Genomic DNA, 26,086 nt, shown 5'->3' with positions numbered 1-26,086 from the left:
TTCTGAACCACGTTAGAACCCTCCATGACATTCCTTCCTTTTGTTTATTAGCCAGCCTAGACGTCAACAGCCTATATACTAGTATAGATCACGATCTTGGCATCGAGGCTGTCAGATGGTTCCTAGATTTACAATCCTCTCTTAGCGAACCCCAGAAATTGTTCTGTACCGATACACTCAAATTGGTCCTCAACAACAACTATTTCCTCTTTGAGGACCAATTCTACCTTCAGGCACGGGGTACCGCGATGGGGGCGAATGTAGCCCCCCCGTACACTAACATCTTCATGTGTAAATTTGAGGCTGACTTTGTCTACACACATCATCTATATAGAAAACATGCTCTTACCTGGCTCAGATACATAGACGACATCTTTTGTGTATGGACAGGTGACACCAATAGCCTCACAGATTTTGTACATGACCTCAACCAGAGTATACCGAACCTAACCTTTACCTCACATTCCAACACACAGTCTGTCAGTTTCCTTGACACCATGATCTCTAAAACTGACTCTGGCACCATTACAAGTGACCTTTACGTCAAACCTACAGACCGTAATAGTCTACTACACTGGTCCAGTTGTCACCCAAGACACGTGAAGATAGCTCTACCTAAATCCCAACATGACAGAATTGACCGCATAGTCTCAAAACCTGATATCAGGCAAATGAGACATGACGAGATGACTGAAAAGTTTCAAACAAGAGGATACCCCAAATTTAATGCTGAACAACAAACCAGAATTACCCAACGTGACTGTGATGTAGAGAATAGGGTTAAGTTCATCAACACCTATCACCCGTTCTCTCCTCTGATCAAAAAAGCAGTCCTTGAACACTGGCCCCTACTAGAAAAGGCTTACCCGGGGATTGAAAATTTCCAAAATCCTCCTCTCATCTGCCATAAGCGGGCTCAGAACCTAAAAAACACTTTGGTTAGAGCCGACGTGGGCTCCCACTTCAAGACATTCAGGCAGAAGACATTTAGCACGGTGCGCAACGGAACCTTCTCTTGTTTGGGTTGCGCACAATGCACGAATGTTAGTAAAGGCGATTCATTCACCCATCCGAGGTCTGGCAAACGGTACAAGATCAATGGCTATTTTACCTGCAACTCAAATTTTGTCGTCTATTTAATCAAATGCCCATGCGGCCTAGGATACGTTGGGGAAACCACCCAGCATGTGAAAGACCGCATTTCCAAACATAAATCAACCATCCGGTGTGAGAACACACTTTTACCAATTCCTGCCCATTTTGTGGAAAATAGACACTCTGTAAGCCAACTGAAATTTCAGGTTATCGAACAAATCCCTGTACCCAGACGAGGGGGTAATAAAATCCAAACGCTCAAAGAGCGTGAAGCGTATTGGATATATCACCTAAATACCCTCCATCCACACGGTCTCAATAGAGAATCTGAAATGTATTATTAATCCCTTCTAAATTCCACTTCATAGTGAATTAGTTTTGTTTTTCATCAGGAGTTTAAAATCACTACCAAATAAGTTCTTTTCCTACACAACGTTTTTTGGTTTATAGGAGATATTTCTGACATAAGTGTGTTAATATGAACGCCATTTTACTCTTTGTATGTAAACCTTGCTCTAATTACCTTTCTTTGTTTTTAGGCAGGAAAAGGAAGTTTCTCTGAAACCTGATAGGCACAACCAGCACTGAAATTATCACCGTGCATGAATTCAGCACAGTCCCACCATTAAAATGGCCGCCTGTATGCATGTGACATTTCCTCACAACCCTCCCTTTTTTACTTCACTTCCTGGATGGCTCGCACCTGCTCAGTACATTCATTCTGACAATTTTGACCTCACCAAGATGGCGACTGCCAACATCACTTCCTGTCAAGTCAAAACATGTTCATTCTCTATCCCCGCCCTGCACATGCTCAGTACATTCATTCTGACATTTTTTGACCTTACCAAGATGGCGACTGCCACCATCACTTCCTGTCAAGTCAAAACATGCTCATTCTCTATCCCCGCCCTGCACATGCTCAGTACATTCATTCAGACATTTTTGACCTCACTAAGATGGCGATGGCCCTTCCCCCCATTCCCGCCCCTTCCCCACCCAATCAGGAAGTGCTTGACAGTATTTAACATCACTGCACTAAGCCACATGCACTTCCGGCCTCCTCCACACCTGACTAGATTTAGGACACAAGGTAATGGTGCCCTACAGTCTTCATAGACTGGGTTTCCGTTCTCCATCTCAGCTTATCGACCTGCTTTTTTGTCCTTAGGACGGGAGTCACGTGCTGACCCTACACATCGGTATGTGACCCCTAAAACTTTCTTTTATATCTTTTCTTTCTATATACCTTGCTATTCCTTAACCTATACCCTTTTTCAGTGGTTACTATAGGTACCGTTCCAGCAGCTGGATTACAAAGGCAAACCTATACCACTTATACACACACCTCAAAACCAAGGATCTAGGTATTTATACCTTATGCCTTAACATTTCCAAGAGCACCCCTTACACACTGCCTCCTTAGATGACCTCACCTTTATTCCCACTCCACTTCACTGTCCCCTAATGCCCTTTCTCAACACTACCTACACATTCATGCTTTTCAACTCCTTACACCTTCACTCTATTCCTCTGTTCAACCTCTCACATGTTCACTGTATCACACCACAATACATACTCACTGGCCTCACATCATTATAGATCCATACACACCTTCACAAAGGCTGTATGACACTGTCCCCACCTTATGTATCACCTATCACTAGATTTTTGGTTTTATAATACTTTATAAAGTTTATTTATTGATTTTTGTTCTTTTATTGTATATATTGTAGTCATATCCCTGATGAAAGCTCGAGATGTAGAGCTGAAACGTTGGATTGTAACACCACCCTTTTTTGGATTGTAACACCACCCTTTTTTTTCACAATCAATAAAATCACAACAATTAAAGACTGTCGTTGAGAAGACTTTACTTTCATGTTATTAGTGTGCCGGGGTTACTCCTATACTTTACCCAGGAAAGTGATGTCACTGGTCTCTGTATGCAGGGTATTCTGACAATGTGCTCGGTTGATCCATCAAAAAGTAATTAGAGAGGGTGTGGAGCAGAGCAGTTAGTGTAGTGAGGGAAGGATTGGGAATTTTTAAGTTATATTGGAAAATAGTTTAGATTTAAATAGATAGGGATTTAGGATGAAAATTAAGGTAAGGCAATTTGTATTTCGGACCACCCCTTTAATTATGAAATGTTTGAAGGGACAGGGTTAGTGATAAGTGTCTCATCACTAGGTGCCCCCACTCCGATTTCTAAAGGCTTCTTCCAGGATTGTATGCTTTGCCCTACAAATTAAAGTATTGCAAGACCGTGGCAGCTTTAGGTAAAACATGCGCTCTTTTTTGCTATACGGTTCTTGAGCTCCCTGCATAAAGTGTATAAGGGTATTACGGCAGAAAAAAAATGAAATCTTGGCTCCTACACCTGGTAATGTGTGACCACCTCTGAATATATTGACATCAGATCAGTGGTGGTCTGACACCCAGTTCCCTCCACCAACCAGCTGCCGGAGCCATTAGGGCCGACATTGACCACACCAGTTGCAGAAGGGCTCGCTGGAGAACAATGCGCCAAATTCAATAAGAGGCATACTTCCCAGTATACTATGGAGACCAGACCAGTCAGCGAGGCAATCGCACAGCCCTCTGTGAGCATACAACTCACATCAGGCAGGGAATGGAATTCTCTAATGACCGTGGTCACTCTACACACCAAATTTTTCCAAGTTGAGCTGTTGAAAGCAAAAAAAAAAAAAATTGGCAAGTGTAAAGGTAAAGGTTTATATGGCATAATACCACAATCGGTGGTTGTTTAAATACCTGTTTGCACGCTGCACTGAGCTGACTATACTAGGATGCTCAGTGCGCATAGACTGCCATTATTCTCTGCAGTGCAAGACTGATGCACCACTGAGAACAGGTTATTTTTTGCGCTGCTCAAAAGATCATTTCACCTGATGAACAAGAGATTTGCAGCCCGTTTACACGTAAAGAATCCTGAATTTGGCATTTTTAAACAAAACGCGCTCACAGTCCTCTTGCAGTGTAAATGCAGATGTCCAAGCCATGATGGCTAGTCTACTGGGGCAAAGCATTTCCAGAACAGCAGGAACTCGCTATGCGGTGGTTTGTACCTACCAAAAGCAGTCATGGAAGACTTGCTAGCGCACTGGTGTGGCCTCTACTGGTCACAAGAAGGCTGCCACATACTAACGATGGAAGATACCGGCACAATAACATCACAGTGACAGACGCCGCTTCAACCTCCAAAAATTCTATTTTGGACTCTAATAAACTGCACGGCACATACCGCATGTGCAAAGAGTATGAAGCGAGGAAAAGCAACCCCAACATGCCCATAAGCATACTCGAAGGGCTCTGTGGTTTTACCCACTGTGCCAGTGTAGAGCTCACATACTGTGGGTGCATAAGGCTGAGCCGCTGGCCCAAACAGTACACCCTCCATTGTAATTACTCATTCAATAAGATGAGACAACCCCTTTAAATGTACATGTCATTTATGTCCAAATGTAAAAAAAACTGCATGCTGCTATACAACAGGTTAGCTCTGTTATTCTGCTACTTGTTAGCCCCCCCAGCTTCCAGACAATGGAGGTCTTTCTGAAGTCCTCGCCAAACGCGTGTGCTCCACGGTCCCCTACCTTGGTTCCCATAATGCACTGCATGAACTGGAATTACTTCTGCGCCATAAGAAAGGTGGTGACAAGTAGAATACACATGAGGAAATAAGTGTGGGCGCGTCATAAGGAGGTGGTAACACTGTATATAAGAGCTGCAGAGCGCTGGCCTGGAATGACGCCCCCTATACTGTAATGCGTCGTGTCCCTCTGGAGAGAGACAGATCACACCTGACAACAGGCAGGAGCAGCAGCTAGCCCAGAAGGGAGACACCTAGTGGCCATAGCTTTACAATTTCACAATAAGCCACAGATTTGATGCTCTTTTTTTAAAATGACAGCGACCATTTAATAACTGACAGCAGAATTTAGTCATAGCCAGGGATCTTCATACCCACATGGAAATGCAGTCTTAAAGTAGTTCTGTCGGGCTACCCTCCAAGAAAGCGAATTAGATTTTGCTCTGGTGTCATGCAGGTGGATTCTCTCTCTAAGGCCTGGGTCACACTTGCGAGTAAAAAGCGAGAAACTCGTGCGAGTCTCTCACATCAATACCCGGCACTGCCGCCAGCACTCAGGACCGAAGTGTGCGGCTGCATGGATTCCTATACAGCTGAACTCTCCGGTCTGATCCGCCGGCAGCAGTGCCGGGTATCGATGCGAGAGTTTCTCGCATTGCAGTTGCATGACCCCGGCGTAAAGCAGGTAAACTGTCAGTTAAGAGTCAAATGGATAAAAACAGTTCAATGCATTAGTTACCATAGATGGAACACAGATTGATCTTTGAGGTACAAAGTATATCTTCCTAGTTTCAACTCCCCAGAGTTTAAAGAGAATGTCAGTAAGATCAGCTCTCCTCAGCCATATACGAGTATGTAGATCTTAGAAAGCTGAATATAATGATACCTTGACATCTGTGATCAGATGTCTTATTCCTGAGAAATCCACATTTTTCTTTATATGCAAGTTAGCCATTCCAGGCTATGGACCAGACATTGATCTCACTGAGAATCTGCCTCCAGAGAGGATTATATATGAAAAGGAGGCGTTACCAGCGCGTGACATGTAACGACAGTCCGCTCTCCTGATCTACATGTCTCACGCTGGTAATACCCCACGTGATAAAATAAGTTACGGGGGACAAATTCTATTTATGTCCGGCCTAAAGTCCATTTACATATGAGAAAAACGTGCATTTCTCAGAAGGCATCAGATATCAAGCCATCACTTTATTAGGACAGACTGACCTAATGACAGATTCCCTTTAATGACCCAGTCCGATACTTACAACAGATGAGAATAGGACCTGACTTCTAGACTGATGTGTAAATAGCTCAGACTATGGATCAGTGCTCCGCCTCAGCACTAGGACGTGTCCCACGATGAGTGACTGACGCCCAAGACCGTTACCGTGCTTAGGGTTGTAGACACAAGGACGCTCCAGCGGTGTCAGTAGTCTTAAAAACATGCAGTTTATATTCCCCCACCGCTCCCTCATGGCGTTCAGCCAAGTTTTTAATATTCTTTACACATTTGTCTTTCATTCTTTTATGTCCATTTTCTTTTAGATTCATTTCCTCAATTGTTCCCATCAACCCACCCCTCACAAGGCTACAGATCTCATCCATTGTCACCCCTCATTTTCTGTCTATTCCTTTTGGTTCCTCACCAACATACCCTCCCCTTACCCTGGCCCATTACCTCTCATCCGTGCTTGTTGGCCCTCAGCCATCCTCACCCTTCCAATACATCATGCTAGTCCAGCCAATGACTCTCCCATTGGACCCATGCCCACTCCTGCCCTTATTCCTCCTTTTCATTATTTACCTACCGCTTCATCAGTAGATCAGTTTTAATGCAAAAATGTTGTCTACCTCCATTACAGTAGTTAGATCCCAGCCATCCATTTTTCACCACAGTCATGGCCCCTGTACCGTACTTGGCGTGATGAGCAAACCAAGTCAGTAGCCTGAACTCCCTACCAACAAAGGAACCTTGACTACATGCTCTGCTCTCTGGACATCCTTACCAGTCCTGCATTTTTTTTTATGTATTGCTGTATGAAGGTACTCTGAAATGACAGACTGTTCCGACTCACAGAGTGGGGGTGTCCATGGGGACCAGAGAGCTGATTGCGTATATACAAAGGGCGCTTCTCGCTGGTGAGAACATTGCAGGGGAACAAAGAGTTCGGACTAATGGCGATGAGTCCGGTTCAGAGAGCACGGCCCACCAGCTTCCTGCAGACCGATGTGGTCCTGCTCGGCTGACAGTTTGGACCAGCAGCATCATTACTTCCCTGGTATGAACCTTTAGCCCTTTCTTTCAGCTTTGCCTTGGCATCCTTGATTGAGCACAGGAACACCAAAGATGGACAGTCAAGAGCAGCGCTTACAAGCTACATTGGAAAGAACTTGTAAGTGCTCATCACCTTGTCTGAGACTGTCCACTGTGGATGGACTGCAAAGGAGTCCGGTAAGCATGTTAAGATGCAGGGGGAGGGGATCAGAATCCCTCCATTCTCCAAAAGAAAATTACGCTAATAAGCTAATTGTTTTTACAGCAGTTTGCGATTTTTGACCTGTTATAGAACCAGGGCTGTGGAGTCAGTAAGCCAAACCTCCGACTCCTCAATTTCCATGACACAAACTCCACAGCACTGTTATAGAACTTCTATTTCATTCACCCTTTAGTGTTAAATTAAATTCATGGTCAAATATATGAACCCGGAAAGAACGAAGATGAGAAAGTCCGGATACAATAACGTCACAAGAAATAACGAGCCGACAATCACAAACCGACCAAGCGAAGAACGCCATCACATACGCAAGTGCTTTCTGCAAAAAGGTCTCTTCTCCATCAGGCAAACTTCAAGTTGAAAGGGTTAATCCGACCACTGAAAAGCCCATTATATAAGCGATTGGCTGAGCAGTTATACCACCACATCGTGAGGTGCTAGGAAGTGTTGGGGAAGCCCCCCCCCCATATAGCCCTCACGCAGGGCCAGGGAGTCCTCTCCCCCCCCCCCATATAGCCCTCACGCAGGGCCAAGGAGTCCTCTCCCCCCCCCCCCCCCCATATAGCCCTCACGCAGGGCCAGGGAGTCCTCTCCCCCCCCCCATATAGCCCTCACGCAGGGCCAGGGAGTCCTCTCCCCCCCCCCCCCCCATATAGCCCTCACGCAGGGCCAGGGAGTCCTCTCCCCCCCCCCCCCATATAGCCCTCACGCAGGGCCAGGGAGTCCTCTCCCCCCCCCCCCATATAGCCCTCACGCAGGGCCAGGGAGTCCTCTCCCCCCCCCCCCCCATATAGCCCTCACGCAGGGCCAGGGAGTCCTCTCCCCCCCCCCCCCCATATAGCCCTCACGCAGGGCCAGGGAGTCCTCTCCCCCCCCCCCCCCCCCCATATAGCCCTCACGCAGGGCCAGGGAGTCCTCTCCCCCCCCCCCCCCATATAGCCCTCACGCAGGGCCAGGGAGTCCTCTCCCCCCCCCCCCCCATATAGCCCTCACGCAGGGCCAGGGAGTCCTCTCCCCCCCCCCCCCCCCCCCATATAGCCCTCACGCAGGGCCAGGGAGTCCTCTCCCCCCCCCCCCCCCATATAGCCCTCACGCAGGGCCAGGGAGTCCTCCCCCCCCCCCCCCCCCATATAGCCCTCACGCAGGGCCAGGGAGTCCTCTTCCCCCCCCCCCCCCCATATAGCCCTCACGCAGGGCCAGGGAGTCCTCTCTCCCCCCCCCCCCCCATATAGCCCTCACGCAGGGCCAGGGAGTCCTCTCCCCCCCCCCCCCATATAGCCCTCACGCAGGGCCAGGGAGTCCTCTCCCCCCCCCCCATATAGCCCTCACGCAGGGCCAGGGAGTCCTCTCCCCCCCCCCATATACCCCTCACGCAGGGCCAGGGGAGCACCCTCCCCCCATATACCCCTCACGCAGGGCCAGGGGAGCACCCTCCCCCCATATACCCCTCACGCAGGGCCAGGGGAGCACCCTCCCCCCATATACCCCTCACGCAGGGCCAGGGGAGCACCCTCCCCCCATATACCCCTCACGCAGGGCCAGGGGAGCACCCTCCCCCCATATACCCCTCACGCAGGGCCAGGGGAGCACCCTCCCCCCATATACCCCTCACGCAGGGCCAGGGGTCTCTCCCACCCCCCCATATACCCCTCACGCAGGGCCAGGGGTCTCTCCCACCCCCCCATATACCCCTCACGCAGGGCCAGGGGTCTCTCCCACCCCCCCATATACCCCTCACGCAGGGCCAGGGGTCTCTCCCACCCCCCCATATACCCCTCACGCAGGGCCAGGGGACCACCCCCCCATATACCCCTCACACTGTGCACACCGAGTGCCCGGCCTGGTTATGGCCGCAGCAGGTGGATCATTAACCTTTGCCACTTCTGCTCGGGGGTGATTCAGCAGGAGGCAGGGCAGTCACGGCTGCAGGTAGGACCAGACCCCAATCACTGATGATCAGGGCTGAGCTCGGGGCCAGGGAGCTGAGGGCAGAGCACGGCACTGATCCCCTGACTCCTCCAGGCCCGGCATTACTCAGCACACTGCCCGGCAAAGGAGCACCGGTATTCCGGCCCACGCCCCACAGCTCACACATTCAGGCTACCTGTGACCCGGCGAGCGGTTGACACGGCCCCCGCCTTCGTGCTCCCACCACTGCCCCGGAGCCCCTGTCACCGGAAGTCCGCTCTAGGAAGTGTCTGCCGTCCTGAAGAAGAAGTAAGGCGTTGCCCGGAATCAGTCCGACGAGTTTACCTTTCGAGAAGGCGTGGCTACCACATACATAGGCAAAAGATTTGGGTCCACTGGGAGTTGTAGTTTTCCTCAAGGTTTTCTCCGACAACTATGGATTAAAGTGTGAACTACATTTCCCGTCGTGCTTTGCGAAACCAAGGCCTTTCATAACAAACACGCCAGTTGTCAAATAGCGAGCGGAAGTGTAAGAGACAGAATGGTGTTTCTAGGCCAATCAGCGGCGCGGAAGGGGATGGCCGCCTAGTGATTGGCTGTCAGGTGACAGCGTGCGGGTGCTATGGGGAAAGCTGTGGTGGAGCATAGAGCGTGATCGTGCAGTCAGTTGGAGGAAGAGACGGCGGAGCATCAGCAGCACGGAGCGGAGGTGTGCACCGCTGCATAAGGTGAGGGATGCTGAGCGCCAGGAGCGGGCATTGCTGATCGTGCGGTGCAGCACCTCATCCCTGCCGGTCTCCATGGTGATCACAGATATCACTGAGTCAGGTGATACCAGTGCTGCTGTGAGGGCATCGGTGCAGGTGTGGTCGGGGGGTGGGCATGGCCCTGCTGGGCACAGCTACTGGCATCGGGCAACGATCGTGCTGTGGAGTCATACGTGATATCGGGGATGGTGATGGGCAGAGTGATGGAGGTGTGGGCTGTGCCCAGGTGTCATAGTAATATGCCATCTTCTGCATATAATTACCATTGATGCCATCTCTGTATATTCTTATTATTACCATTAGTATGGCATCTTGTGTATTATTATTACTCTTCTGTTATCATTTTTCCATGATTATGGATTATTATTATTACTGTTATTATGTGATCTTCCTGCCTTATTTCCATATGAATTCTCCTCCTAGTTCTGGTGTACTTTTTGCCCGATGTCCCTGTTATTTGTGCCATGGGGTAATTATAAGGTGTAGGACCCACTTCTCAGAGTGCGCCATGGGACAGATGGGCGCCCGGACCGCGGTTTTGTGGTTGGCGCCGCTGTGGCTATTATGGAAGACGATAAAAGCCTCCGGTGCGTGTGAGTGACGCAGGGAGGGGGCAGACATGACGTGTGTCAGGCAGCGATGCCAACTGTCCAGAAATTCCAGGATCTGTAAAAATAGAGATTTTTTTTTCCTGCCTGTTAAAACAAATAAAAAGTAAAATTGGTGATCCTGGTGTCAGGGGGCACCGTCGTGCCATGTCTCAGGTTTCTAGGCAGTTGGGTCCGAGGTTAGGGCAGCACAGTGAATCTTGGGCCCTGATGTAGGAAAGTCTAGCTGCACCTCTATGGGTACGTGACACATGAATGAATCCTCTTCAGGAATTTTCAGTTCTGGAGGCTACTGATTGTGCCTACGTTGCCTCATTCCGATAAGTGAGAACTTGTTTTTCTTGAAAGTCGGCCATGTCGCCTACATACATACCCAGCGCTCAGTCCTGCACAGGTTTCTTTTTATTGACTGGACGTATTGTGAGCCTCAGTATATGAAGTAGGGCTAAAGACCACTTCCTGACTTGGTGCCCGTGGTGATACGTGCCGGCGGGCGTGGGATTATATTAGGCAGCGCTTTTTATGGCCCATGTTCAGAAACCTGTGGTCTCCTGCTGCTTGTGCCACTTGGCAGGACTCGCTGAGCGTACTTGTGGCGGATCACTAGGGTCCATGATAACCCACTGTGGAGGAGGCCCTGACGGCGGCTGCAGGTGCTGCTCTAGGCCGGTGTGTTACATAGGATCCAATGCACAGTAATCACAATCCATCACCCTATATATTTTTTTATCTCTTTTTGCATCAGCTCAAAATATCAGTTTCTACGGAAAATGGGAAAAACCCTACACATTAACGTAGGGCTGAGCTCGGACTCCGTGTGTCCTACATCATCCTCACTGTTCTTGTCGTATTCCTATTTACTTGATTAATTGAATGAAATGTCCTCATAGTTCCACCTCGCTAATGTGATGGGACCTCTCCCTGATCGTATCCAGCTTTATTAGGCCCTATCCTCACCTTTGCCCTACACCGTTTTCTGTCACTTTTTTCGTTGCTGGAGGTTTTGGATAATAATTGATAAAGCAAGATTAACGATAACCTGGCATGTTTCCAGGAATGAATGCTGCAGTGTCAGAGGGATTGTGTGCGCGCTTCTGCTGCCCCTCCCGTGCAGCGTGGTCCTGTCATATCTCATAAGGATGCTGTGCTCAGAAGTGACAGGGCGACGCTGCGTCCCATGGACGTTCCCACAAGTGACAATTTTCCTGTTGTGTTGTCACAGTTGTTCTGTCGTCGTTGCTCCCAGTTTCCTCCGTGCTGACAGCATTAATAATACATTAGTACTTGTTACACATGTCAGCCTTTCCTTCACTCCTTGGTTTTCCAGTATTTTTGGCCGGATCTAGAGATACAGAATAGTATTGGGCGCAGTACAGGAGCTAGCCAGACAAGTATCCTGCAGTGGCGGCTTTATTATTTAGGGATATTGGGAATTAATATTTCATGGCATTGGATATCCTGTAGCTATGAAGTGTATACTGTGCCCCTTCTAGTCTTCTGCATATTGCAATGTGACGCCCAGTCCGCCATGCTCGGGGCAGGACGTGCTCTCTATGTTTTAGATTGCACTTTTTCCTCCTGACTCATTGCAGTCAGGTTCACTATTACTTATTTAAAGGGAACCTGCCACTAGAGTTGACCGAATATGTTCTGAAAACTATCGCCAAATCTGAATTTGCCATATTGTTACCCCATTCATGCCGAATTTGTGTTTGATGATCGTTTCCAAACATATTCACTCATCTCTACTCCCATTGACTCCAATGGCGTTCGGCGAATATTGCAAATGCAATATTCGCCAGTGATCGTAATCTGAACCGAATATTGAAAAATTCGCTCATCTCTACCTGCCACTAGATTTATGCTGTGAGCTACAGCAGCCTGAAGGTCATTGTAGCCGGGTATGTTTTACTCAGAAACGCTGCAAAGTTTCAAAGAAAATAGTTTGAAAAGTAATCCTGGGACTGTAAGGAGAGACGTGACTAGTCTGGTGCTACCCCTGCTGACTTCTCCCTGCCTCCCTCCAGGTGATTGACAGGTCTCTCTCTATATATACACATTGGAACGACCTGTCCATTAACCGTGCTGGACTAGTCAGGTCTCTCCCTAGGGTCCTTGGTTGGCTTTTTGAACAATGTTTCCGCAGCACATCCTGGTCCTGATTCATGCTGCCCGATGTCTGGGCAGCATGAATCCAGTAACAGGTTTCTTTTATAGGAACGCTGATCTGAGAGATCATTAATAGATTACCCCAGCTGTTTATCCGTCTGCAGGAGCTTCTGCAATTTCCTAAAAACCCAAATCCTATAACTTGTGAAAACTCTGCCGAGAACACGGAGTTAATCTGTGCACATCCAGCTAATCTGTGCACATTATACTGCTGCACATCTAAAGGGCGGGGTTTAATCAGTGGGCGGGGCATCTGATCAGCCAAAGGGGGGTGGCTCCTGCTGCAGCCAGTTGTCTTACAGCCAGACACTAAAAGGAAAGCAGAAGGATATGGCTAAATTCCAGGGACCCACATCCTTTTCTTTTTTTGCTTATTTATTGGCAGGATTAAACTTTATTACACTGTGGTCCCTTCGTTCTAAGGATCAGAGTTCAGACTCTCAATGATAAAACAAAAAAAACAGAAGGTGTATCGGAGTTCCGTGCCATATCTGAGTTCCATGCCGCGTCGGCGTGCCATGCCCATGCTTTCTTTGGAAGCCCCTTCAGTATGTGCCCTTAGTGGGGGCCGCAGTAGTGGCCTTATTGAGTGTCTGACAGCTTATCTAGATTTCAACATGACAAATCTGCACGATACGTGGGCCTGTGACATATTACTGTTTGACTTGGAAGCTTTCCTACCAAGAAGTCTTTTGGTGCCTGTTGGGGGGCCTCAGTGGCTCTCCAGTACAGGTCTACTGTAGGAATATGGTCGATGTGACACATTCGTGAGGAAACGCTTGTGTGGTTTTCAATGCCCTCTTGCCGCACCCTCTGTGTGCGATGTACTGTCAAAGCCCCTGGGTAAATAGTCATATCCATTTACACCGGCCGGTTCCCTTATCTTTGCTCTCGGTGATTGCTTCTGGCTGCGACTATTAGCTTTCCAGAGAGTCAACATTGCAAAATTCTATATCCAAACAGTGAGTAATGAAGTGGTAATCTGCCGGGCACTAATGCTGGCACACACGGGGTAAAGTGCACACCACTGTGAAGTCGCCCTATCTGCGAGTCCGATAGAGGGGGTGCAGCTGGACTGGCCGTGGGGGGGGCTGCACCGGTCTGCAGTGTCAGAGGGGCCGTACACTGACCGCTGTGATGTGACGCTGTCTGGGCGATGTAGCCATTCTGTACATGTCATTTGCTGCCCAGTATTTCTAGCTCTTGTTCTAGAGATATTTGGCATTTCCAGAATATGCTGCTCATAAAGTAGCGCTCCCGTCCCGCGCAGGGGGCCAGCTGTACCCCGCAGCCCCTTATATATGCTAATCCCCCTGCACCGACTGCTTGGCGGCACATCAATGTCTCCAGCTGCACAGCAGCGCCCATAAGGCATAAGCATATAGGCTAATGATAACGCTGCCGACTTCATCATCCAACCGTCTGCCTGTCCCAGATGCCGACTAACAGATAATACGCTGAAAATGTGATTTGCAGCCTCCTATTATTCCAGTCTGTGTATTTTTGAAGTTTGTGGACAAATGGTGAGATGCTGAAATGAAGTTTTCTGTTGTCATCAGGTTTGGGAATGGATTTTTATTTCCGCTTCTGGTTATGCTGTGTTGTCAGGAATGTTTCCTTACTCTTGTGGAGGAAAGGTCCCCATACACATGAGGCTGAGCCTGTACGTGTTATGCCGCAGCCTGAGAAATAGCAGTAGGTAGAATGAATGGCTGGCCAACAACTATTGAAAATATATAGCAACCAGGGGTTGTCCAAGTCTGGCATGAAAGTCTGTAGTCACTGTGCGAATCCTCACTACGTGCACAGTGCGAGCTCCGCTGCAGTCAGCGAGCCCGGGCAGTTATGTGACCGCAATTATGTGATATGCATACTTCTGGACACATTCTAACTAGACTTGTTTGGTCTTCCTCAATTCACTTGTATGAATGTGGCCAGGAGTATGGATTTTGCATATTTTCAGTCATATGACCTCCTGCTCTCGACACCCGAGAATAATGGGCCCCCACATAGTCCTCCATACAGAATAATGGGCCCCCACATAGTCCTCCATACAGAATAATGGGCCCCCACATAGCCCTCCATACAGCATAATGGGCCCCCACATAGTCCTCCATACAGAATAATGGGCCCCCACATAGTCCTCCATACAGAATAATGGGCCCCCACATAGTCCTCCATACAGAATAATGGGCCCCCACATAGCCCTCCATACAGCATAATGGGCCCCCACATAGTCCTCCATGCAGAATAATAGGCCCCACATAGCCCTCCATGCAGAATAATGGGCCCCCACATAGTCCTCCATACAGCATAATGGGCCCCCACATAGCCCTCCATACAGAATAATGGGCCCCCACATAGTCCTCCATACAGAATAATGGGCCCCCACATAGTCCTCCATACAGAATAATGGGCCCCCACATAGTCCTCCATACAGAATAATGGGCCCCCACATAGTCCTCCATACAGAATAATGGGCCCCCACATAGCCTTCCATACAGCATAATGGGCCCCCACATAGTCCTCCATGCAGAATAATGGGCCCCACATAGCCCTTCATGCAGAATAATGGGCCCCCACATAGTCCTCCATACAGCATAATGGGCCCCCACATAGCCCTCCATACAGAATAATGGGCCCCCACATAGCCCTCCATATACAATAATGGGCCCCCACATAGCCCTCCATACAGAATAATGGGCCCCCACATAGCCCTCCATACAGAATAATGGGCCCCCACATAGCTCTCCATACAGAATGATGGGCCCCGACATAGCCCTCCATACAGAATGATGGGCCCCGACATAGCCCTCCATACAGAATAATGGGCCCCCACATAGTTCTGCATACAGAATAATGGGCCCCCTACATAGTTCTGCATACAGAATAATGGGCCCCCTACATAGTTCTGCATACAGAATAATGGGCCCCCCACATAGTTCTGCATACAGATTAATGGGCCCCCCCACATAGTTCTGCATACAGAATAATGGGCCCCCACATAGTCCTCCATACAAAATAATGGTATAAAAAAATAAAAACTCCCCTCGCTTTTATCCCCCGTTGCTCCAGTATCTGCAGTGAGCACTCTGCAGCTCTTCAATGCTTGGCACAAAATAGTGATGTCATCGCGTCCGCTGCGCTTAGTCATCAGACGCAGAGGGAGAATGATGGCAGACGGAACATCAGCTGACAGCTGCCTCCTCCATCGTTGCGATAAACTCTATTGGCATACAGGATGCTGATAATGTTGAGCGGTGCCAGCTTCATAGGCCATATATAATCACCCTACAGGCCCGATCTGGCCCGTTGGTCAGAGTTTGACATGTGTGTCTTAAAGGGATTCTGTCAGCACAGAAGGACTATTCACACCAAGTTTAGGTGCTCGGTGCATCATAGGGTCAAGCATAGTGCACCATCTCATCTGCTTGTTTTCCCTCTCACTGTCCTTCTCTGCCTCTATAAAGCCAAGGCTGTCCGAGGTGGGGGGAAGTTGATGGTGGGTAGGTGCACTTACAGTAAATGTTCGGCCACACCAAGGGTGCACCAAGTGCTTGTACTTGATCTAAACAGTCATTCTTTTCTGACAGGTTCTCTTTCAGGCAAAACTACTCCACTTCCTTCAATTTGTTTTGGATTCTCTTGATGTAGAGCAGTCTACGTCCGTGGTAAAACTTGCGTTCATTTTCTCATGCGAGAGAATCAAAACGATTATGCTAATGACTCTCTACTCAGATTACGGTATGTCAGAGTCTGATCCGAGTGTCAGTTTACTGTGATCTGATGCTCTCGCATGAGAAAATTGTGTTACAGGTGAGGAGAAGACAGAGAACGTAATTTCTCTATTATCTGAGTTCACGGATGTCGGACTGCACTTGGATGACATTAGAGTGCAGTGCAATGTTTTATATGCACCCATAATCATGAATGTGTGCCCATGGTCAGATTCGTGGAGCCACTCACAGCCTTCTGTGATTTTTTTTTTTTCCATGCTGAAGAGAAAATGCAGATCAGCACTGCCCCATAGTATACATTGGCTCCAGTGCTGTTGGATAAAATATCAGATAGCACTTGTCCGAGTTATATTCTCATAGGAGCGAGCCTTTTAAAGTCACACCACCGATTCTCAGTTGGATTGAGCAGTGGGCCTTGACTCAGTCTAAACTTCTCCAGTGCAGCTTTCGCTTTATATTCAGGGTCGTTCTTCTGGCAGGTGAGCATCAATCTCTGTTTCAAGTCTGAGGTCTGTGGTGAACTGAAAGCTGATCTGTCAAAAGATTTCACTCTTTAAACTTTAAACATTATTAAATAGATCTCTTAGACCTGAAGAGGCTGATGTACTTAAAAAAAAAAGTCCATGTCATGATACCAGTAAAATTATCAATTTCAAGTGAGCATTTCATTCACTGCTCATTTTAATATTAGTGAGAGTCATTTTTATAAAGGATTATACAGCCCTTGCTACATGGATTTTCAAAGTAAATATACCAGCCTCAACAGGTATGCTCTAAAGATTGTATACACCTCTTCACGCAATGGTAAACTTGTTCTTATTGCAATTGCACATTGTACATTTAGACTGACGGCATCAAACCACAAAGGAACACTTAAGGAAACAAGGAGTTAAGAAACATGTGAAACAAACCAGTTAAACCTTAGATTCCTCAAAGCACCCGTTTTTTACTCTGATGATGGCTTTACACACCCTTGCCATCCTCTCAGGCAGCTTCAATAGGTAGTCACTTGGAATGGCATCCAATGAACAGGTGTCCACGTCAATAGTTAATTTGTGGAATCACCTGCCCTCAGAAGGTGTTTACCACTATCAAGTGGGTTTTGCAGAGACAGTGTTGGTATACAGTTCCAGACAGTGCAGAGTCCTATTCCACATCTCTTCTAAGCCAAAATGTGTCAAGATCCACTCCACTAAATAAAGAGAAAGGTCAGTCTATCTTTACTTTAATAGCTGAAGATCAGTCTGTTTTGAAAACTGCTAGAACCTTAAAGGTATCCTCAAGTGCAGTTATGAAACCTACTCAATGCTATCATGAAACTAGATTTCATGAGAAGCGCCCTCATGAAAAGAAGACCAAGAACTACCTCTGCTGCAGAGGATAAGATCATCAGCGTTACCAGCCTCAGAACCCGCAAACCTACAACACCTCGGATAACAGCCCTCATAGATGATGCACAGACGTCAAGTAGCATATAAAGTTAGGTCCATATATATTTGGACAGAGACAACATTTTTCTAATTTTGGTTCTAGACATTACCACAATGAATTTTAAACAAAACAATTCAGATGCAGTTGAAGTTCAGACTTTCAGGTTTCATTTGAGGGTATCCACATTAAAATTGGATGAAGAGTTTAGGAGTTTCAGCTCCTTAACATGTGCCACCCTGTTTTTAAAGGGACCAAAAAGTATTTGGACAGATTAAATAATTGTAAATAAAATGTTCATTTCTAGTACTTGGTTGAAACCCTTTGTTGGCAATGACTGCCTGAAGTCTTGAACTCATGGACATCACCAGACGCTGTGTTTCCTCCTTTTTGAGGCTCTGCAGGCCTCCACTGCATTTTTTTTCAGTTGCTGTTTGTTTGTGGACCTTTCTGTCTGAAGTTTAATCTTTAACAAGTGAAATGCATGCTCAATTGGGTTGAGACCAGGTGACTGACTTGGCCATTCAAGAATATTCCACTTCTTTGCTTTAATAAACTCCTGGGTTGCTTTGGCTTTATGTTTTGGGTCATTGTCCATCTGTAGTATGAAACGACGACCAATCAGTTTGGCTGGATCTGAGCACACAATAAGGCTCTGAATACCTCAGAATTGATTCGGCTGCTTCTGTCCTGTGTCACATCATCAATAAACACTAGTGACCCAGTGCCACTGGCAGCCATGCATGACCAAGCCATCACACTGCCTCCGCCGTGTTTTACAGATGATGTGGTATGCTTTGGATCATGAGCTGTACCATGCCTTCGCCATACTTTTCTCTTTCCATCATTCTGGTAGAGGTTGATCTTGATTTCATCTCTCCAAAGAATGTTCCTCCAGCACTGTGCTGGCTTTTTTAGATGTTTTTAGCAAAGTCCAGTCTAGCCTTTTGATTCTTGATGCTTATGAGTGGCTTGCACCGTGCAGTGAACCCTCTGTATTTACTTTCATGCAGTCTTCTCTTTATGGTAGATTTGGATATTGATACGCCTACCTCCTGGAGAGTGTTGTTCACTTGGTTGGCTGTTGTGAAGGGGTTTCTCTTCACCATGGAGATTATTCTGCGATCATCCACCACTGTTGTCTTCCGTGGGCACCCAGGTCTTTTTGCATTGATGAGTTCACCAGTGCTTTCTTTCTTTCTCAGGATGTACCAAACTGTAGATTTTGCCACTCCTAATGTTGTAGCAATTTCTCGGATGGGTTTTTTCTGTTTTTGCAGCTTAAGGATGGCTTGTTCACCTGCATGGAGTGCTCCTTTGACCACGTGTTTCCTTCACAGCAAAACCTTCCAAATGCAAGCACCACACCTCAAATCAACTCCAGGCCTTTTATCTGCTTAATTGAGAATGACATTATGAAGGGATTGCCCACACCTGTCCATGAAATAGCCTTGGAGTCAATTGTCCAATTACTTTTGGTCCCTTTAAAAACAGGGTGGCACATGTTAAGGAGCTGAAACTCCTAAACCCTTCATCCAATTTTAATGTGGATACCCTCAAATGAAAGCTGAAAGTCTTAACTTCAACTGCATCTGAATTGTTTTGTTTAAAATTCATTGAGGTAATGTCTAGAACCAAAATTAGATAAATGTTGTCTCTGTCCAAATATATATGGACCTAACTGTAGACCTCAACATCATCTGCCCAGAGGAGACTGCCTTAAGCAGGCCTTTATCTTCAAATTGCTGCAAAGAAGCCATTACAGATCACCACATACAAGAAGAGACTTGTTTGAGTTAAGCAGCACAAGGACTGGACATTTGACATTAGATCAGTGGAAATCTGTTCTGTAGTCTGAAGAATCAAATTTTGAGATGTTTTATACCAACCGGCATCTCTATTCGAGACCCAGGAAAGGTGAGATTATGGTTTCTACATACATGGTGCCCACTGTGAGGCATGGAGGGGGAGCTGTGATGGTGAGGAGGTGTTTTGCTGGTAACAATGTTGGTAATTTAATCCAAAATCTTGGGCACATTACCCAGTTTGGCAACTCCAGCTTCTATAAGGACATGTCATCCCATCTGGTGTGCACATAGTGGGACATCGTTTGTGTTGTGGCAGAATCACCTCCAGACAATGCAGGGGCTGTGTGACTAAGTAGGGGAGGGATAGAGTGCTTTGAGAAATCTAAGATTTATCACACATTCTGCTTTGTTTCACACTTTACTCCTTGTTTCCGGATGTGTACCTTTATAATCTTGCTTGGAACAGTCACTAAATTTTTCGAATTTGGACATATGAAACAGTATTGGCTGCAGAGTAGAATAAAACTTTTTTTTGTTTCGTTTTTTTTTTTTATTATTATTTCGCTTCTCTGTTGCATTATGGGCAATCGAAAATGTTGGCACCTAATGAGTTACCTTTTGTTAAGTCCACATGGGTGTTATCAGATAACTACTCACACAGGGTCACAGGGAGAAGAAGTGGCATCACCAGTGAAAGCACCTGCTTGGACTTTGGGGCCAAACACTTTTCTCGCCATTATCTCTGCTACGGGGAGGCGAAATTCTTCCGCTTTGCAGCCCCTATTACATCCTTGGATTTGACCATGAAATATTTGGTGAAAAGTCCTCTTTAGGTCTGAATCTAAAATGTTCATATTTCAGGAAGAACAAGGAGGACCGTTTCATGAACAGATGTGTCCTAACTTTTCGCTGGTATTGTATCTACTAATTTAGAAAATTTAAATTGCAAAACCTAGTTACAGATTGGATTGAAAGAGATTTACTTGAAGCCTATTCCTGTACTTCCTGCCATCAATGTTTCCTTTAGTTCAGAGCAGCTTTCCAGTCCCTGGCGATGAAGAGCATTACCACATCGTGATGCTGCTTCCACCAGGCATTACAGGATCGTTTTCTTAGGGTGATGGGGAAATGTTGGTTGTGGCCCACAAAGCTTTTCTGTATTTTGACTACAATGACCAATCATATTCTTTAGTTTTTTTTTGTGCGTTTTTTCATCGTCCCTTCCCTGGAACTATAATTCTTTTATTTTTCTCAATAACATAGTTGTATGTGCCCCGTTTGACAGAAGCTTCACGAGAGCCTTAAGTTTAAATTTTTTTTTCTGTCACCAGACCTGTATAAAGACTTCCGTTTTGCATGCCAGGCTGTAGGGGTCAGTGCCATGGGTGAACCTAGCCTCTCTGCTGCCTGAGGCGAACAGCAAAATGACCCCCCCCACACACACACACACACACATAGTAAATTTTCATATCTATCCTGCAAAACTGAGTACAGTAGTGGACATTTTGATTTAGATAAATAGAAAAAAAGGTGTCCAAACACAAGGATGTCAGCGCCATCACACGCACATACAAGAACAACACAGAAGTATCCAGAACAAGGGCAATGGCAATGGTAGGCCTGGCACAGGGCCGGACTGGGACAAAAATGCAGCCCCGCCACACAAACCCCACCAGCCCACAAACTATAGCACTCATCACCCCGATCAGTGAATTTTTGCTCTACTTTGTCGTCCCCTCATCACTCTCTTTAAGGAGTTCTTTGAAGAGCCACATGTTATTGGCACGACTGCGTATGACTGACCACAGCTCCATTTACACGGCGCTCTTCAAAGCTACGTTTCCCATGATCATGGGGGTCCCAGCGGTCTGATCCACAACAAACAGAAAGTCATCACCTATCCCCACATAATGCTCCATACAGTATTATGGGCCCCACATAATGCTCCATACAGTATTATGGGCCCCATATATTACTGCATACAGTATATTGGGCCCCAAATATTATTTCATACAGTATAATAGGCCTCATATATTACTACATACAGTATAATGGCCCCAATATATTACTTCATACAGTATAATGGGCCCCATATATTACTGCATACAGCATAATGGGCCCCATATATGACTTCATACAGTATAATGGGCCCCATATATTACTTCATACAGAATTATAGACACCATATATTACTTCATACAGCATAATGGGCCCCATATATTACTGCATACAGTATAATGGGCCCCATATATGACTTCATACAGCATAATGGGCCCCATATATGACTTCACACAGCATGATGGGCCCTTCATACAGCATAATGGGCCCCATATATGACTTCATACAGCATAATGGGCCCCATATATGACTTCATACAGCATAATGGGCCCCATATATTACTGCATACAGCATAATGGGCCCCATATATGACTTCATACAGTATAATGGGCCCCATATATTACTTCATACAGAATTATAGACACCATATATTACTTCATACAGCATAATGGGCCCCATATATTACTGCATACAGTATAATGGGCCCCATATATTACTGCATACAGTATAATGGGCACCATATATTACTTCATACAGTATAATAGGCGCCATATATTACTTCATAAAGTATAGTGGGACCCATATATTACTTCATACAGTATAATGGGCACCATATATTACTTCATAAAGCATAATGGGCCCCATATATTACTTCATACAGTATAATGGGCCCCATATATTACTTCATACAGTATAATGGGCCCCATATGTTACTTCATACAGCATAATGGGCACTGTCATGGTCCAGTCCAGAATTTATTTTCTGCTGTCTTCACTCCGGACTGGTCATGCGGGAGTTAATCTCCTCAGCCTCGTTCTGGAGCTAGCTGGGCTATTTCAGTCTCTCACAGCCTGCTGACCAGTGTTAGTGATAGCTCAAGCTTCCAGTTTAGAGCCTCTGACCCTTGTACCTTGGTGATCCTCCTGCCTTTGATTGATATTCACATGTATGACCCGGACTGATTTTTGACCCCGTCTCTTGGTATTCGTCTCTGCTGTTACGTTCCCTCTCTGGCATCTGACTCCCCGGCTTGTACCCCGACCACGTATTTCGTCTCACGTTTTGGACCCCGTGCTCATGTTCTGGCTTTCTGACTCTCGGCTTGGTATTTTGACTACGTGTATTGCTGCTCCTTCTGGTACGACTGCTCCTGCTAGTTTCTGACTCGGTTCGTCTGACTATTCTCTCTCGTTACCTGTGGCACCTGTGCTGTTGCTCAGGGTTGCTACTCTTAGTGTGTAACCTCTCTTCCCTCACCAGCTCCACCTGGTGGAGGTTTCACTACAGGCACCATATATTGCTTCATACAGTATAATGGGCACCATGTATTACTTCATACAGTATAATGGGCCCCATATATTCATACAGTATAATGGGCCCCATATATTACTTCATACAGCATAATGGGCACCATATATTACTTCATACAGTATAATGAGCCCCATATATTACTGTATACAGTATAATGGGCTCCAAATATTATTTCATACAGCATAATGCGCCCCATATATTACTTCTTACAGTATAATGGGCCCCATGTATTACTTCACACAGTATAATGGACCCCATATATTACTTCATACAGTATAATGGGCACCATATATTACTTCATACAGTATAATGGGCCCCATATATTACTGCATACAGTATAATGGGCCCCAAATATTATTTCATACAGCATAATGGGCACCATATATTACTTCATACAGCATAATGGGCACCATATATTACTTCATACAGTGTAATGGGCCCCATATAATTCTTCTACCCAAACCCCGCTGTTCTGGTCTCCTCAGTGTATTCTGATCCTCCGCAGTGCTTGGCACAGGGACATCATTAACTTTACCTATATAATTGTCCATTTGGACTGATAGTAATAGTGATTTGTTTGTACCCTGTTGTCTGGCGCTGGCCCACTTTATGGGGGTGCTCAGGGCATATGATTATACACCAGTAAAAAGTATGAGAGGCTCAATGTGACCAGTGCCACCTAGTTTCCTACCCCTCTTATTCGACTGGTACTGTGGGCACACTGACTGGTACTGAGGAAAAGAAAGAAGAGAGAGAGAAAGAAAGAGGGGAAAGAAAGAAGAGAGAGAGAAAGAAAGAGGGGAAAGAAATAATAAAGAAAGAAGGAGGAAAGAAACAGAGAGAGAAAGAAATATTCTATAAAGATACTACAGCAGCCTGGCTCCCACTGTAGTGCCCACCTGAGCCTCCCGATGCAGGACATATTATGATCCGCTCACATAGCCGGCATCCCGAGTCCACGGCGATCCTGCTATCCGCGCTGTTGGGGGAGGATACGGTGATGGATCTGAAGCATTCCCTGAAGTGTCTCCATGGTTCCGTCACAATCTCCTCCCGAAATTAGCTCATTTGCAGTCAGCTTCTAGCACGTCACTTCCGGTGGAACGTCATGTGCAAATTTTAAAGTGCTCCTCGGGGCTCCGCCATGTACTCCTGTGTCCGCGGGAAAAGTAAGCTCCCAGCCAGGGCAGTGGGGCAGAATCTCTCTCAAAATCGGGACTGTCGTGCACACGCGGCTCCGCTCCGTACACCTCGTACACACGCGCGGCTCCGCTCCGTACACCTCGTACACACGCGCGGCTCCGCTCCGTACACCTCGTACACACGCGCGGCTCCGCTCCGTACACCTCGTACACACGCGCGGCTCCGCTCCGTACACCTCGTACACACGCGCGGCTCCGCTCCGTACACCTCGTACACACTCGCGGCTCCGCTCCGTACACCTCGTACACACTCGCGGCTCCGCTCCGTACACCTCGTACACACGCGCGGCTCCGCTCCGTTCACCTCGTACACACGCGCGGCTCCGCTCCGTACACCTCGTACACACTCGCGGCTCCGCTCCGTACACCTCGTACACACTCGCGGCTCCGCTCCGTACACCTCGTACACACTCGCGGCTCCGCTCCGTACACCTCGTACACACTCGCGGCTCCGCTCCGTACACCTCGTACACACTCGCGGCTCCGCTCCGTACACCTCGTACACACACGCGGCTCCGCTCCGTACACCTCGTACACACACGCGGCTCCGCTCCGTACACCTCGTACACACACGCGGCTCCGCTCCGTACACCTCGTACACACGCGCGGCTCCGCTCCGTACACCTCGTACACACACGCGGCTCCGCTCCGTACACCTCGTACACACACGCGGCTCCGCTCCGTACACCTCGTACACACACGCGGCTCCGCTCCGTACACCTCGTACACACACGCGGCTCCGCTCCGTACACATCTCTGCTCCGTACACCTCGTACACTTGCAGCTCTGCTACATACACCCTGTAAACCCCCCTGACCCCACAAATAAACTTCCCTCATCCAGGATGATGACAGCCAGCACAGACAGCAGAGTCCTGCATAAAACAAGAGCTGATGCACACAGGACCTGTGATGAGGTCATAGGAGGGTAGGAGTCAGGGTCACATGATATCCGGAGTGAAGACGCTACAGATGAGGAGAGGAACAACTACAGGACCTGTGATGAGGTCACAGGAGGGGAGGAGTCGGGGGCCCCCCTGACTCCTTCCCTCCTGTGATCTCATCAATTACAGCCTCTTGCAGGACCGCAGCACCAGCGTGCAGAGGCTAAATTGTAGGTGCTGCGGGTAGAGGAGCGCATAATGCCGCCCCCTGCTGCCTGCCGCTTCAGCACCTGGCTCATCTTGCCTCATTATAGCTGCGGCCCTGGTCAGTGCTACTGGTTAGTAGTAATGTAATAGACAAGCCATAATTTCTTATATTTAGGGACTCTATAGCGACGGGATCTGTTCCACAGGATTGGCACATAGCAAATGTGGTACCAATATTCAAAAAGGGCTCTAAAAGTGAAACTGGAAATTATAGGCCAGTAAGTCTAACCTCTATTGTTGGTAAAATATTTGAGGGGTTTCTGAGGGATGTTATTCTGGATTATCTCAATGAGGATAACTGTTTAACTCCATATCAGCATGGGTTTATGAGGAATTGCTCCTGTCAAACCAATGTAATCAGTTATTATGAAGAGGTAAGCTATAGACTGGACCAAGGTGAGGCATTGGATGTGGTATATCTTGATTTTTCCAAAGCGTTTCATACCGTGCCACGCAAGAGGTTGGTACACAAAATGAGAATGCTGGGTCTGGGGGGAAAATGTGTGTAAATGGGTAAGTAACTGGCTTAGTGATAGAAAGCAGAGGGTGGTTATAAATGGTATATTCTCTAACTGGGTCACTGTGACCAGTGGGGTACCGCAGGGGTCAGTGTTGGGACCTATTCTATTCAACATGTTTATTAACGATCTGGTAGAAGGTTTACACAGAAAAATATCGATATTTGCAGATGATACAAAACTATGTAAAGCAGTCAATACAAGAGAAGATA

General features: G+C 47.1%; 3 protein-coding genes across 3 annotated transcripts in view; 2 read left to right on the top strand and 1 right to left on the bottom strand.

Moving 5' to 3' along the window:
* The window catches only part of PDCD10 (programmed cell death 10), a 71,059-nt gene extending 61,590 nt beyond the window's left edge, over positions 1-9,469 (bottom strand). Inside the window, exon 1 of the mRNA XM_073578934.1 lies at positions 9,314-9,469. The gene's annotated coding sequence lies outside the window, so the exon portion shown is untranslated. The remainder of the gene's footprint in view (positions 1-9,313) is intronic.
* On the top strand, positions 326-2,949 carry LOC141092603 (uncharacterized). The gene is made up of 2 exons (XM_073578932.1): positions 326-2,188; positions 2,267-2,949. Exon 1 carries the CDS (start codon positions 498-500, stop codon positions 1,437-1,439), a length of 942 nt encoding a protein of 313 aa, XP_073435033.1. The 5' UTR covers positions 326-497; the 3' UTR covers positions 1,440-2,188; positions 2,267-2,949.
* A 221-nt stretch (positions 9,470-9,690) lies between the features above and the next one.
* The window catches only part of SERPINI1 (serpin family I member 1), a 61,447-nt gene continuing 45,051 nt past the window's right edge, over positions 9,691-26,086 (top strand). Inside the window, exon 1 of the mRNA XM_073578933.1 lies at positions 9,691-9,845. The gene's annotated coding sequence lies outside the window, so the exon portion shown is untranslated. The remainder of the gene's footprint in view (positions 9,846-26,086) is intronic.

This window comes from Dendrobates tinctorius, unplaced genomic scaffold, assembly GCF_039654945.1.
Source record: "Dendrobates tinctorius isolate UK_male_01 unplaced genomic scaffold, ASM3965494v1 ptg000060l, whole genome shotgun sequence".
Classification (NCBI taxonomy): domain Eukaryota; kingdom Metazoa; phylum Chordata; class Amphibia; order Anura; family Dendrobatidae; genus Dendrobates; species Dendrobates tinctorius.
This window is presented reverse-complemented; position numbering and strand designations above follow the sequence as displayed.